The sequence below is a fragment of the Micrasema longulum genome, unplaced genomic scaffold, assembly GCF_059751315.1.
Source record: "Micrasema longulum isolate JH-2025_06_02 unplaced genomic scaffold, ASM5975131v1 h1tg000276l, whole genome shotgun sequence".
In the NCBI taxonomy this organism is placed as follows: Eukaryota; Metazoa; Arthropoda; class Insecta; order Trichoptera; family Brachycentridae; genus Micrasema; species Micrasema longulum.
In genome coordinates this window covers 325326-341272 of record NW_028277480.1, presented here as the reverse complement: position 1 = coordinate 341272, position 15947 = coordinate 325326, and the positions used below count along the sequence as shown (strand labels likewise).

General features: G+C 30.4%; 1 protein-coding gene across 1 annotated transcript in view; it reads right to left on the bottom strand.

Moving 5' to 3' along the window:
* The window catches only part of qless (decaprenyl diphosphate synthase subunit 1 qless), a 242245-nt gene that overhangs the window by 74029 nt on the left and 152269 nt on the right, over positions 1 to 15947 (bottom strand). Inside the window, exon 4 of the mRNA XM_088224274.1 lies at positions 15331 to 15472. Coding sequence (XP_088080400.1) covers positions 15331 to 15472 — 142 coding nt within the window. The remainder of the gene's footprint in view (positions 1 to 15330; positions 15473 to 15947) is intronic.

Sequence of the window (15947 nt, the reverse complement as noted above, 5' to 3'; positions counted from 1 at the left end):
ATTTTCCTTTTCCAAAAAACGTATTTAAATAATAGGCAAGAAGGCGTTTATATAATTTAATACAAGAATGAGTAAAAAAAAGTTGAGGGTCGACCTCTTGATTCCACCTTGTGTTATTTTCATTCATAAAAAAACTTGTTTGGCTAATTTGGAAGCTTGAATCAACAATGTTTTGAGAATGTTAAAATGTTTGTAGACAGGCTGGATTTCCTCCCTTGGGATGTTTTTAGACTTCAATTTGTTGCAACAGAGAGGAAAAACATTTTTGAGGGAGGTTTTTTGGTTTCTGATCTTCATTGCAACAAAATAAAGGCTTGTTTTTAAATAATCAGTAGACGATTCGGATGTATTGAAATGATTATCTTTATTTTACGTCACTTTGAACAACCGTTAAAAAATCGTTTTAGTATACTAAAGAAGATCAAGGAAGACCGAGAAAATCATGATGTGACCAAATTAAATTAAAAATTGAAGGTGGGCATGTCAAAAGCCGGAATAATCGACACGCGTGCATGAATGTAGAGGAAGCAAATTTTGTATACAAAGACAGTGTGCTATGATGTTCTATCCTCTCTGCCTACCCCTTCGGAAAACGGCGTGATGGTTCGTTCGTTTTTTTTTTAAACACAAATACAAACAATTACTGATATTTTACTTATGCACTTTAAAAAAAAAAATGATTTACTCACATATTAAATTTTGAGGGCCATTTTCAATGAGTTGAGAATAACTCACTATTAAGAAATGGGAATCAAGTTGGGGTAGAGTGGGATTCGAACCACGGACCTTTGAGCCGTGAGTTCAAGACACTAGCCACGGGACCACATCCCGATTCTATTCGATTAATATTAATTCAAACTTAGGCGAAGCGGCGTGAAATATAAGAATATTTGTACAGATCTATATTGGATTCCTATATAGGCAATAATAATAATAATTATGGATAACTTATATGGCGCCATTTTCATAATATAATACCTCAAGGGCGCTAAAGTGAAAGGCAATAACCTGTTCTAAGGAACTGACATGCTGCGTTAAAAAATCAAAAAATAAAAGATATGCAAAGGGGTTACTAAGTTTGCAAATGAACGATATATGTATTTTTTTTTTTTTTTAAATAAATATTAGCTTTCTCATGATTTACCCAAATACTAAAATTATTGGTGCCATTTTCATCGAGTTGTAAATAACTCACTATTATTAGACAAGAATTAAGTTATGATTGAGCGGGGTTCGAACCTCGGACTCTGATCCGTGAGTCCGCGACACTAGCCACAGGAACACACACAGTTATATAAAAAAAAATGCATGATTTTTAAAAGGTTATTTTTGTTGTTAGTTGCTTTCTATGTCAAATAACTATTTGCTTTTTTTAATCCAAAACATGTTCTGCCTTAGTAAGCTAGTAGTGAGAAGGTGCCATAGTACTCGTAATTGGACATACTCAGTAATTGGACATACTCAGTAATTGGACACTCTAAATTTAATAGTAAAAAATTAATCTTAAGTGTTCATTTTAAGAAAAAAATTAACTATTTCATGGTGGCGATAAATTCTTCCGTTTTCTTATGTTTTACCATTAGATTCAGAGTGAGCAATTATATTAATATAGTAACTATAGTAATATAGCATGTCCAATTACTAAAGCACCCGCCCTATACAGTTTTGGTCCAGTGAAAATATATGGTCTTTGAAACAGCGCGACACGTGTTTTAAAAATAAATGGCGAATTGATTTCTAGAAAATATATAATTTATCTTGTCGATCTAAAATGAATATCTCTACACTAAAAACTGTAGTTAACTGATCTTTAACCTCCACAAATGTACTTACAAAAAAGATTTTTTTTAAACGAATAAAACGCGGATGTTTGGCAAAATGTTTTGGCAAGATATAGACCATGTTCATTTTACTGATGGGTAATTCATCTTTTCTTTTAACTATAGGCAAATTGGGGTCGAGGACTAAAAGGTTTATCTTCGGTTACTACGCCAGTTACGGTCGATGACATTATAATAATTATTTTCAATAAAGATATCAGATTTTAGACACGGTTAGCCATTAGGCACACTTGTATGCTGGCGATGGCATGGCGCCGGCCTTGCATTGTCACGAACTTACCAACCAACAGTTGGCAGAAGGTAGGGTAACAGTCGCCGGCTAAAAACTGCTAGAATTCATGCGAAACAAGATATTACAGTTTAAAATAGAGTCTGGGCATCATATTAATAACTTATCACGAAACTAGTAATTGTTAATAATTGTGAAAAAACTTTGCTAAAAAGCAACAACAACAAAAGATGGAGGTAAATCAGTTCTTCAATGCTGTTTTTGTATTTCTGGTGCTTTTTCTGTTTTAAATGTCATGCAAAAAATTGCAAGTACGTAACCAGGGTTTAATAAAACCGCTCTACATTCCAATTCAATAATGAGGAACTTCAGCCCTACGGGAAATTGGATACAAAAACATTTTTTTACGCGCTTTAAAAATTAGAGCATTCAATTATTTTATTTATTTTAACTTTTTTTTATATTTATTTATTTATTAAAAAAATCACATAAGCCAAATTACAGACAAATATTCTACTTAAACAATAAGGATAAATCGAGCAAGCGAAGGAGTGCGGTATAGCGGAATATTTGAGAGGATCTATCGGTTCCAATATAGGCAATGTCTGTTCTAAGGAACCGATATGTTGCGGCAAAAAAATAATAATATAGGGTCGTATTTGCAAAAGTGTACAGAGATATTTCTTTTTTTTTAATCTTTGTGTTAAGTGATGTGAAATTAATTGATAAAGCATGTACATGATAAGTATGAATGTAATATATAAGTTTGTATACTATAAAATAAGTGTTTTTACTATTTCATAGTTCTTAGACTGGCACCTGAAGCGTAAGACTGATCGCCTTACCTTCATGTAACAAAAATTATCAAGGGGGTAAATAAAAAAGTATAGTCCTTACAATTTGGTTTGCTTTTGGTGCTCTTTTATTAAATTTAAAAATAAACGGATTTAACTTATGTTAACAACGAAATGATTTATTCATAGTATTTTTTTTTTAAATATTTTAATAATAATTGATTCATTTCTCTAAATATTCGACAACGCGTCAGCAATAATAAGAAAGATGCATTAGATACGATAGTAAGAACAGGCAGGTTCCTATGTGAAATTATATTTTTAAAATCATTGTTGAAGAGATGTTGAAGAGATATTGAAGAGGTCAAAGCCCCCAAATATGTTGTAATTCTACTAGTAAGTATAATACAATACATTATCATAACTATATATATAACTACACAATAATAAAATACATTATTATTTCATGAAATTATCGGAAGGAAACAGTGAAGGTTGCAAACAAGCATAAAACAAATTGTTTGAAGGAAATTGTAAAATACAAACATTATAAAAAAATAATAAGTACACATGTTTACATTGTCATACAGCGTACTAGACGCAGACATCTTCCAAACAATGGCCAAGATTTAATAGCGAAAATATGAATCGTCATAATAATACCAAGCGAGAATCTAACAAATAAATAACAATGGATTTAGAAAATACAGTGACGTACTTTTAAGCGGGGTTCGAAGGATACATAATATCACTGATATAAAACAATATATCTATATCGCAGTGGCGAATGGTGATTTTATTCACAGGTAAGCTACAAAAAATATCATATATTTGTACCTATATAATATAATGTAAGTAATATATACTATAAATTGATATTTTTTTGTGGATCTGTGTGATACAACAACTCTCATCCATGAATTCAACTCAAACGATGTAATTTTGTGATATATTATATTGTATAGATATATTATCTATTTATTTAATATATTATTCATTGAAAAATAAATAAAAAATACCACGATGAATTCAGTCGATATTAGGTATTCTGTTGAAATGTCAACTGGCCGCATTGTTCTAGTAATAACTAGTGCTAAAAACGGCCGCGTGGAGCGCTATATGTCCTGCAATATGACGCATGAAAGTAATTATGGTCTTATGTCAAAAGTACCATCTCAATGAAAAATAGTCCTTAAAAAACAATGTTTAAAAACTGTTTTTCAAATCAAGAATCTTCAAAAAATTTGTGTAGTCTGCAAGTTTAATCTAGGAGAAAAAACCCGCACTAAGGTTAATACATTCAAAATATAGTATACTTAATTCGATAATTGTCGATAATCGGATAATTTTTTGGCTCACCGCAGGCGCTGGGCGCGCTTTATTAAAATTTATATTTATATTAGGATAAAAATACAAACGGTGGAAATGATTTCAAATAAATTAATTATTTATTTGTTTTTCTGTAAATAAAGTTACAATAAAACATTATTATGGTTAGTCAAATATAGTGGTAAGCTGTGAATAATCGCTTCTATACACGGTTCGCCCCTGCTATATCGTAATATTGAAAACAAAAAGTTCAATAAATAAAAGGTAGGTACTTAATAACTAAAAAATATAATTTGTGACGCGTTGATCCCTAATCTCAGTGCTTGGCCATAGTGGCGAGCGTTTTGCGGCGCAACGCGGGTAGTGAATTTAAACATAAGTGACCGCGCGGGCGTGGCAATGCGTCATATACCGCGCCCGTGCCGCGTCGCAAAACGCTCGCCACTATGGCTAAGCACACATAATTTCGATTCCAAACAGCGATGTACGTCAAATATAAAGAAAAATCAATTAAACTTCTCATCGGATCGTCAATCGTTGATTTATTAAACAAAATAATTTCGGTTTTCCTAATGTTTAGTGTATGTATTTATTTATTCATGCTTTATTAAGTTAGTTCATAACATCTTAAGAACTAATATAAACTTTAAATAATATTTCAATTTTTTTATCAAAATTTCTGAATAACATATTTTTTCAAATTAATTTTAATTATTTCTATTTTTTCTATTTAATTTTTTTTTTTAAGGAATAACCCACTAATCCTCTATTTTGAGGCTAGTCAGCGGGTGGGATAGAGGGAATATGGAAGAAGGTAATGAGAAATACACCACAAAACCCAGACCAATTGAGAAAAAAATCTTTCTTGGATTTTTTTCTTGCAACTGGCGGGAATCGAACCCGCGACGCCAGTTTCACAGATAGCCGTCTAACCAACTGCGCCAAGGCGCCTGTCAATTTTTCAGGTAACTCATTGTACAGCTTCAATCCCTTGTAAAATGTGTTTTAAGATTCTGTTTTTTTCCTCATTGGTAATCTTATCTTTTTTTTACCCCTTGTTTAATATGTATGACATTGTTGGTTAAATTTTATTATTGTTTTTATTTTATTCATCCCCTTAATTATTTTATGTATGAAAATTGCCACATTATATTTAATTTGTTGCTTTAATGTGAGCAAGCCAATTTCTTTGTGAATTCTTTCTACATTAGAATATATATATTTTTTTTAGTATAATCCTAATTGCCTTACTTTGAAGAATATGTATGAGTACATGTATGTTATATTAATTGAGAATAATGGGTTTTTGCAACTATTTTTTTGTAAGCACTAGAACGATATTTTACGTATTTTAAAATATTTCTAGACAAGGATTAGGTTCCACCCCTATTACAACAGAGATGGAGAACATTTTGAGAAATAAATGGGAATTTAACGGTTTCACGACTTGTCCCCATTCCCCAAAGTTCATCAATCTGTCCATAGTGTAAATGCTTAAAAATCTATATTTCTTCAGACTTAAGTGATTTTTCCCATAGGAATATTTCTCCACATTTTTATACGGAAAATTCGATTTCGCCATATCGATAATTGAAGATAACCGTATTCACTTTCCATTATAAACAAGGCCCTGGTCTATTATAAAGAATCATCACTATGCGACATGCTAACACTATAGTAGTGATTAGATAGTGAAACTAGTATCGATATTGCGTGATTTTATGTATTTAAAAAAAAAAAAAAAAAATATTTTACGTCAGTAAAAAATGCGAATAATGCCTTTATGAATATTCAATTAAAACATGCTCGCGTACATTGCTAGAGAGGAGAAAGTAAAAGAAATAAAAATAATGGTTTATATTATCAACTGATGACTCGATATAATAAATTATTATTGTCCATACGGAAAAAAACCGTTGGTTATTATTTGATAAAATTACTTTTAAACTTAAAATAATGTAAAAGTTACAGTTATAATTTGATAACACTCTTCTTCTTCTTCTTTCTGGCACTGTTCCAACTCATTGCCTGTGGTGGTGTTGGGTCTTCCCGTTCTTGAGCCGTTCGGTTCTGGGTAGGATATCGGAACATTGAGTTATCCAGGAGTTCTTTGGTCGTCCTTTGGATGACTGTCGAGGGAGATCCACAGATATTACCTTCTTTAGTGTTTAGTGTTAACGAAAAGCGGACTGCACAATGTTAAAAAGAATATCATCCGATTTTGTACAACGCTGGAATACTTAAAGAAAGGAAAGGAGCGCGGGAATGAATCATCTACCTTTGATGCGATAAAGATGTTCTTCAATATTGGTGCACTGGACTTTATGATAACTTTCATTCCAAGAACACTTATGGAATGTTACGTAATGTCAAAATATTGTTTATTTTGTTTCAAATCCAAATAAATTGTATAAAAATTAATAATTAATTATAAATGTACTATTTTTATAAATCCTCTATGTTGACGTTAGAAAGGGAAGGATGGGAAACAAAGGTAATCAGCTAGGAATAATATCGATAAATGCTACAATGTTTTTAGGATGTCCAAAAATGTGGATGTTCAAACATAGGCAGAATAGTGAATGTTACACAGTGTGTAAAGTGGCCACTTAAAACAGCAAATGACAGGTCATAAGCCCTGTAAATGCCTAGACTTCCATAGTCCCTTCTCAACAATGCTTTCCCTCGCTGTTGCAACAAATTTCGATAAATGCTGTTTATTACAAAATATATTGCCTCCGTACAGAATAATAGGAATAATAATAAGCACAAATAACAATAAAAATACAACTTTTCCCAGAATCCTAAATTTTCATAACCATTTTTTTTTCTGAAAAATATAAAGAAAGTTCTAGAGCCTTAATTACAAAAAAATATTATTACTTAAAATAAGTTTTTTTTGTATACTTTCTTATTATATATTTTTTACTTATTTTAAAGAAAAAAATGCTAATTTAGGGGTCACTCCGAGTGGATCCGTTGATCAAAATGTTTTCTTAAGACTGAGTTACTAAAAAACTTCTTACTTTTGCTTACTTACTTACTTTTGTATATTTTTTTTATGTTTACAAGTGGAATGATATGAGTCTTGGACAGAAAAATATAATTAGGATAATTTACAAAAAACATAGACTATTTCCTAGTAATAAATTATACGTAGAGAGTGGACTCCTTAGTTTTAGAAAATTATATTTATTTCAGTGCCTGAAATATGTTTACTTGAATAGGGAATTGTTTAGTAATAATTTAAATCGTATTAACAATCGATCCGATAGTTTACTGTCAGTTCCAGGATGCAGAACCAAGATCGCACAGAGGCACTCCTTACATGTTGGTCCAAGATCCTTCAATCTTCTAACTAAGGAACTACAAAACATTAAATCACTAATACAGTTAAAAGTAGATTTGAGGTTTTGGATGAGCATGGAAAAAACAGATAGATTATTTTTTTTTTTTAAATAAAAAAAATGCATACTGCAAATAAATCAGGTTTTCGTAATATCAGCAAATGTTAATTTGGTTTTTCTTTACTTTTTCTTTTCTTTTCTTGCCTTTTTCTTTTCTTTTCTTTTCTTTTCTTTTCTTTTCTTTTCTTTTCTTTTCTTTTCTTTTCTTTTCTTTTCTTTTCTTTTCTTTTCTTTTCTTTTCTTTTCTTTTCTTTTCTTTTCTTTTCTTTTCTTTTCTTTTCTTTTCTTTTCTTTTTTTTCTTTTCTTTTCTTTTCTTTTCTTTTCTTTTATTTTCTTTTCTTTTCATACCATATTTATAAACTATAAAATTTTTAACAATTAAAAAAGGAATGGCCCACGCTCAGACGCTGAAGTCTTTGTGAGCATTTTTTTAAATTTATGTTAAAGCTTAATTTTAAGATGTATTTTTCTAAAGTGTATTTTTGTAACTATATTTCTATGTAAATTTTTTATTTTATTTTATTAGGTAAACAAACAGTATGTGCACAAATATTGCCAATTTATTTGTATATTAATGTAAGAAACTCATGCACACACCAAAAAAATTGTTTACACTTAATACAATAATTTAAATTATGATCAATATAATAAATTTAAAAGAAACGAAATGAAAAATATGTATATAAAAATAAAGTTAAAGTAAATAATATACATATGGAAAAATAAACAAATAAAAAAAATGTACAAAAAAGTGCCTACATAAGCATGCTTTGTCATGTATAGAAAACTACAATTGGCTTATGATTTTGGTATATTTGTAAACGTTGTATTACTATTGTAATGGCGATATAATTATTAATATGGGATACTGGTCAAAACATGAATATTTTGATAGGGAAATAAGATAAATTACAGAGTTTGATTAATAAAATAATTATTGTATCTTGTTATTACGTACAAGTCCAGTCTGCGCGCGCAGACATTACGGCGCCCGCGCAGACTGGCGGAGGGCATAAAACTCACGAAGGTGATCTACTTCGATGCTAAAAAATAACAAATGGTTCAATGAATCGTTCGCACTATAGTATTTTTTTACTCCTACTGTTTCACTGTAGTGAACACATAATTATTCCTACCCGGCCTCGGCCGTATCGTGTCAGAATCGAGACTCAAAGAAAATGAAATGACGCGACGGTTGAATGTTTTTGCATAGGAAACACAAAGAGCAGGGACTAATTTATTCAGTGACGTATCAAAAGATCAACGAAATTTAAGAGGGTTCTCTGGTTTGATGGGTTCAAAAAATAGTTTTTTTTTGCATAAATTGCTTCCTTAATATATCTAGAATATGTTGGTAAAGTGATTTTTTTTTATTCGAAGCCATTATACAGCAGTTAAAAGAAGCAGGTATTTGGAAGCTGGTATGAGTTGTAACTGTACTTGAAACTTCAAACGTGTTTTTCTCAATACTATGATTTTCAAACTTTCCTTCGTCATATCTTGAGAACGGCTAAGCCGATTCACTTCAAACTTATAGGGTCGACTAAACATGTACAGACACACGGCACGATTTTTTTTTTTTTTTTAACAAAAGTTGTCAAAAAATAAATGAAATTCGAAATGTTTTGTTTCGAAGTCTGTCAAATATCCAATTTATAACATTTTCTTTTCATAATAGTTCATTCCGTGGATATAAGCTTAGAGATTAAAACACCGCCAATTTTTTTTATTTCAAATAAGCAAATCAGCTGATTTTGTGGAGGGAGTGAGCGTCCATATTTTCGAGGGAGGTGTCTTCAGATCGCTATAACTTTGGATCGAATTAATATTTTTAGCTAAGAATTTATATGTATACTCTTGAAACACTTATAAAAAAATTATAAAATATCCAAAGTTCTATCTCCTTATAGATTTTCACAAAAAAATCCCAAAAAATGTTTGAAAATCCGACCGTCAAATCAGAAAACCCCCTTAACAGTAATCTCAATTAACTGATTTGATATTAAATAATCTCAGAACGGGACTAAAACCAAAAACCAGTAATATTTAGACAAATACTGTTTCCTTCTTTTAAGTTAACAATAAATACATGTTTACATGAAATGATACATGTTTTTTTTCTACAACAATCTACTAATATATATTTACTAAATCTTAATGTAACTTTCCAAAAAAGAGACGGGCTTTTGTGTTTTGAGAATGACTTACACTGTTATTCGAGTAGTTATTTGGTGAATTTGAAGTTCTTAATATAATTTCAAATAAAAAAATAGTATTGAAAATGTAACTTGATGTCAGAAATATACTCATAATATATCTTTACCTCAGAGGCAGACGGATGCAAATCCCGAATTCGATGAAATGACTTTTCGATTTTCGATTTTCGTATCCAGTTTGTGATCATGTCTATTGATTTTGAGGCAATATGGAAGTATAGGGCTTATGACCTGTCATTGGCTGGTTCGTGCTGCCACTTTACACAATGTGTAACATTTACCATTCTGCCAATGTTTGAACATCTGTATACCTTCAATTCTACTATATCTTGATCTTTGTGAAGTAAAAAAGCTGAGACCTTTATCACGTGGGTGAGATTCATCTGGCGAAATTTAGCATTATTTTTGTTACTTAGGGTTGGAGTAGTTGGGCAGGTAAAGAGAAAATCGTCATTTTTTAAAACTATATTCAAAAAGTTAGGGAAACTTACAGCGACGGCAATTAGATATGGACAAACATGGAAGAAAATTTTAAACATATTGTATTACGTATTGCAAGCAATGCTAAAATTAAAGCGGTTAATTATGTCTGATGTATTTAATTAGATTGCAGAAATACGAATCAAATATTATTAAAACGATGGCCAAATTTTATAGCAATATTTATTATTTGAGATAGTACTCGGTAACTTTCTAGATCTTTACTATGTAATTAATATAACTAGATCATTGTATAACAAATCTATTGTTTGTTTTTGTAAATGAATTGTCTTGTGTAGTTTAATTTCGTTATATTATTAATGATATAAACAAGCGTACTTTCCAACCATTGGCATTGTTTCAATCAAAATATATCAAAAAAATTATGTCTTTCTACTCATACAAACGTACTTAGATGAGCACTACGCACTTTTTATTTATTTATTTATTTATACATATTATAATATTACATACATTTTTTATACACTTTGCCCAATTTATATATTCTGTAGAATTCTCTAACTGAAGATAGGTATATGTATATGTAGTACTTTTTTTTTCTCCAGACGATCATCACCAATAAAGACATCAATAGATTCATTGCTTGATTCTAAACGTCGCGCCTGGCTGGCAGTCGAAGAACTACTAAATACGCGTTGGACATGACTGAGCGTTTGGGCAAATTAAGTTAATTCGATTAATCAAATTCATTGCTTTTATCTCGAATTAGATTTTAGATAAACAACCAGCGCGCAGCGGATTAAGTTAATACAATACTTAGAAACATAGGTAATAATATAACCAATGTTAGATTAACTTTGCAATAGATTTCTCACAGTTTACTTCAGAACCTACCTTCTTCATGTGAAACGATTAATTTATAACACTATTATTTGACTATATAATTCTCCAGTACAAGGGAATCCTTGAATAGAGATTGAAAGGATTTTTAATGTTCTCACGAATTTAAATTGTAATTAGAAGCGCTCACGAAGGTAAGAGGTTACACGATAAACCGAATTAACAATCAATGTTAATAATTCCCTTGCATAAGGTATTTTTCGATTACAAAATACAAATTGGTACTATGTGAAGCTACGTATCAATAGCGTGTAGTGATGTATTGCGTCGGTTGTAGAAAACAGTATTGAAAATCTAAGTTTTAAAAGAAATAAAACTCAAATCGCAATTTAAGAACTCGTTCGGGTTGATTACAATTTCTTAATCATTCGCAACCGTTTAATATTCACAGTCAGCTGTTGCATAAGACTATGTGGATTACAAAATTGCGTATGGACACATATGCACCAATTGCGTACTAGGTTTAGTAAAAGGCTTAGATATACTGGTAAGGAAATATTTTAAGAATTGATAAAAAAGCAACATTATGCTTAAGGAAAAAAAAGCAGTAGCCTGAAAGAAAACTAGCGATAAGCGTACGATAATTTTTTTTAAACATGATCAATTACCGATTACCTACCATAGAGACTAAAATTTTTCCTGTAAATACGAACACGTTTGTACAGAAAATTAGACAATTAACGATAATTCTGCGAAATGTCCATTGTAATAGGGGGCCTGATGTATTTTATTTTGTTTTTTATTTGTATGTTATATATTATATTTGTATTATTTATTTATTCAATATTTTGAAAGAGCGTATTAACCTTTTGCTGCCTGAAAGTACAAATTTGTCAAGGTGTAAAAAAACACATACTCGTATAATTCTTACATGAAAATGCGTTAGATGTAACTAATCACTGGCATTTCAGTACATATTGTAGCAGTTCCGGCCATTTTTAAGTAATCAGTTCCAATAAATTACTACTGTGGATCAGTTTTGCGTAGAGCTGTCACCCGTTTGGCAGGGTAAAATAACTACTATTTTATAAACCTCTACATAATAATTATAATAGCAAGCAAGTTTTGTCTTTTTTTTTTATTAGTGGTTTGATTATAACGCGGGTTTTTCATTTATTTTTGTAAATATATCGTATTGGAAAAATAAGAACTTTTTATACTGCTATTCCCTGACGATAGAAATTAGTACCACTATTTTTTTATATTTTTATAAAGAGTTTGGAAAAATATATATATGTATAAAGATAAAGTTCAAAAACTGTACTAAATCTATGTTCAGGGATCAAACAGTTAAGCTGTCAAGGACATTAAAAATGTTGAGGACTGAATTTTCCTAAAGAAAGAGATTTAAGTTGGAAACTCATTAATGATTTTAAATTATTTTGGTATTTGGTTATTTTATGTATCAATGTTGTCTTTTTATAATAATATGTCGTTATATTGATGTTTTTTGTAGATATTTCTTGATAAAACTCCATGGTTAATGATTTAGATTATTTAAATAATTTATACGTTACGTACATGAACAAGGTTTGTTGTTTTTCTACTATATTCGTCCTAATTCAACACATGACTATAGTTCCATAGATTCGGGAACTGTGTCTTTATAATATAAATAAATAAATACAAAAAAAATACTTCAATATAAAAAAAACAAAATATTTTTATGTAATACATTAAGTGAAAAATTTCAGACCGGAAGACATCGCTTAATTAGTAAAAAGGGTCTTGTGAACACGTAGACAAGTAATATCTAATTTTGAAGAGAAAGCCACGTATGGTGATTAAAATTTTAATAATTATCCAAGACGAATTATCAATCAAACATAGTATATAAATATAGCGAGAAATGGATAATTAAGTGCTCGATACATTATTAAATACATAGAAATCTGCTAGTTATGATTCTACAAAGCAAATGCCGCCGAACTAATGTTACAGTTAAATTAAGCCGTAATCATGGCATCTGAGGTAAGCGCTACCATTAAATGAATATTGCTCTAAATTAGTGTTAAAACTCCGATTGAAATAACTTAAAACGCAACAATTAACTGATACAAAACGCACTTAATGTTAATTGCAAACTTTTTCCACGAAATGAGTTCTCGTTTACTTCATTTTTAACGCGGTTTTATTGTGTAAATATACACAGCAATGACAAAAGGTTACACACCAACTAAAGGTATCAAAGTTAAAAATAAATTCCTACAAAACGAAGTCACAAAGCATAAGGTTTTCCGTTTTTTAGTGGAACAAATAATTATTATTAATGAACTTAATTACACTTCGTCAGTTAAACGTAATCAAAGGGTAATTGCTGGTAGCATGGTGGAAATAAAAAGTAAATGGAGCATGGAACTCGTACTGCAATAAATAAAAATGCAGTGAAACATACAGGCCGTCAATTATGCAATCGCAAACACAACTCGAGAAAAATTAACTCAATATTACATTCTCCAAATGGAAACAACACTCCGATAAAACAATTGATGCTGATATCAATGATTATAACGAACTAAATACACAATGCTTTCAGCATGTTCAATTACACGATCAAAGACAATTCTCTATCACGGTGCAGCGAGTCTAGAGACTTGGGAGGTATTCTTGATAATAGATTGCTGTTTGGGTCTCAAATAAATTTTATTGTTAAAAGGGATTACCAGATACTGGGCTTCATTTTAAGGATTCCCAAACTCTTTAAAAAAACCTAATACATCAAAGACTCTATACTATAACTTTTGTATGCACTAATTTGGAATTTGCATCAGTCGTGTGGAGCCCACAATACATAACATACATTGAAAGGATCTAAAATGTTCAACGATTTTTTTTTAAATACCTAGATTATAAAAACAATAAAACGTCTTGCACCTACAGCCAATCGACTAAACAAAATTGATTTTTCACCCTTGAAAAAAGACGCGCTACATTCGAATTATATAGTGCGTCTTTTTTCGAGTGCATGAGTCGAAAAAAAATTATGTTCTACAAGATATTGTATTTGCTTTTACGTTACATATATCATTTAATTTGATTACAAGCCTTCAAAATGAAATGTCAAATAGACGAAAGTGAGCGTTTTCGATAGATTCTGTTCGCGTTTAATCAAGAGAATAATGTTGCTAAAGGTGCTAGCGATATTTGCCCACTGTACGGTAAAAATGCTATGAATTATTGACGAATAGAAGTAAAAACAATTAATAATAAGGAAGGAAAGAATAGGACATATGTGAAATAAGGGGTTGAATATTAGGTTAGGGGTTCTATGGAAAAGAAACCTTCGAAATTCGTTCAAGAATAATCAACCGTTTTTTAAACCGATATAAAAAATGTAGATAATATAACAGTACAAAAAGCAGGGTTATTGTAATTTTTATAGAATATTGTTAGGTAGAAGAAATGTACATAAGATGCGTTTTCATATTAATTCCTCGTAATTTTATAAAATTATTAACATTATTCGTCGTTTTTAATTCGTAATTTTTATAGTGAGTCGGCCTCATGGTGTAATGGTCAGCACATTTGCCTACCATGCAAAAGGTCTCGGGTTCGATTCCCGACATGGTTGATATGAAATATTATTTAAAAGGGTATTTTTACACTAGAATATTTCATATTCTTTAGACTGGTACCTGAAGCGTAATACTGATCACCTTACCTTCATGTAACAAAAATGATCAAGATACGCTGCGATTGGTGTACCAATGCAGTACCCTATGGCACCATTAGGTGCGGAAAGGGAATAATGATGAATAAATTTTCACAATTATTTCATTTTAATCAGTGTTAAATTTAATATGTTAATGTGATTTTATTAGCGTTTACGTGTAATTGATGAAAAATATTTGATATTTATTTTATTTAATAAATATTTCTGTTCTTTTGTTATGGCTGTTTCTAGACCAAATAAATTATAATTTAAACCTAGAAGTTTTTAAAAACAAATTAAGGTTGGAGCGTCTTTTATGGAGAGTGGTTTGTTATTTTAAAGACGAAAGGTTTATACAGAAAAAGAGTTACAAAAGAAAGATGGGTGTACCTATTAAAATTAAAGGAAATTTCTAAAAATATTTTTTTTTAATAACAAAAAAATAAATACCGAACGACGTCAACTCTTGACAGTAGTGGCATGACATGTGGCAATCGTAAACAAATATGTGAGTTCCTACCTTTTTATGGTTCCAGAGAACGTTGGCGCTGGGTTTGCCACGCCTGATGTCACTCTGGTCGATGACGTCATCGTGGATGAGGGAGGCGGAGTGGATCATCTCGCTGATAAGGGCAACTTGCCGTTGTGAGAACAGGAGACCACTGGAAACGAAGAAATATTGGAAAAATTTTCAAAGATTTATCGTCAGTCTACTAATAATCTATATTATTTTTAAATAAATATAAAACAACTTTTTTCAAGGCAGGCGCCGTGGCGCAGTTAGTTGATACATAACATTTTTTGAATTATTTTTTCTAATAAAAAGTGAATAAAAATTTTATGTGCACACTTAAGATTCATAAACGCTTTTCAAGATAAAATGTACAGCAAACGTGACCTGATTCGATTAAAAAATTACAAATTATAATGAAACCTACATATTTAATTTGATGAGTGCTTTCATTTTTTTAGGCGCAAAATAAACTCGATTACTAAAGCCAAGAAGGCGTAAAATTAATTTAAATCTTATCGTTTAAGGCATCGTTGGAGAAGTAAAATGTATTATAATTTAACACCAATTTCTTAAATATCTTTGTAAACGAGAAAATTTTATTTCGTCAAAACAGAGACATTATT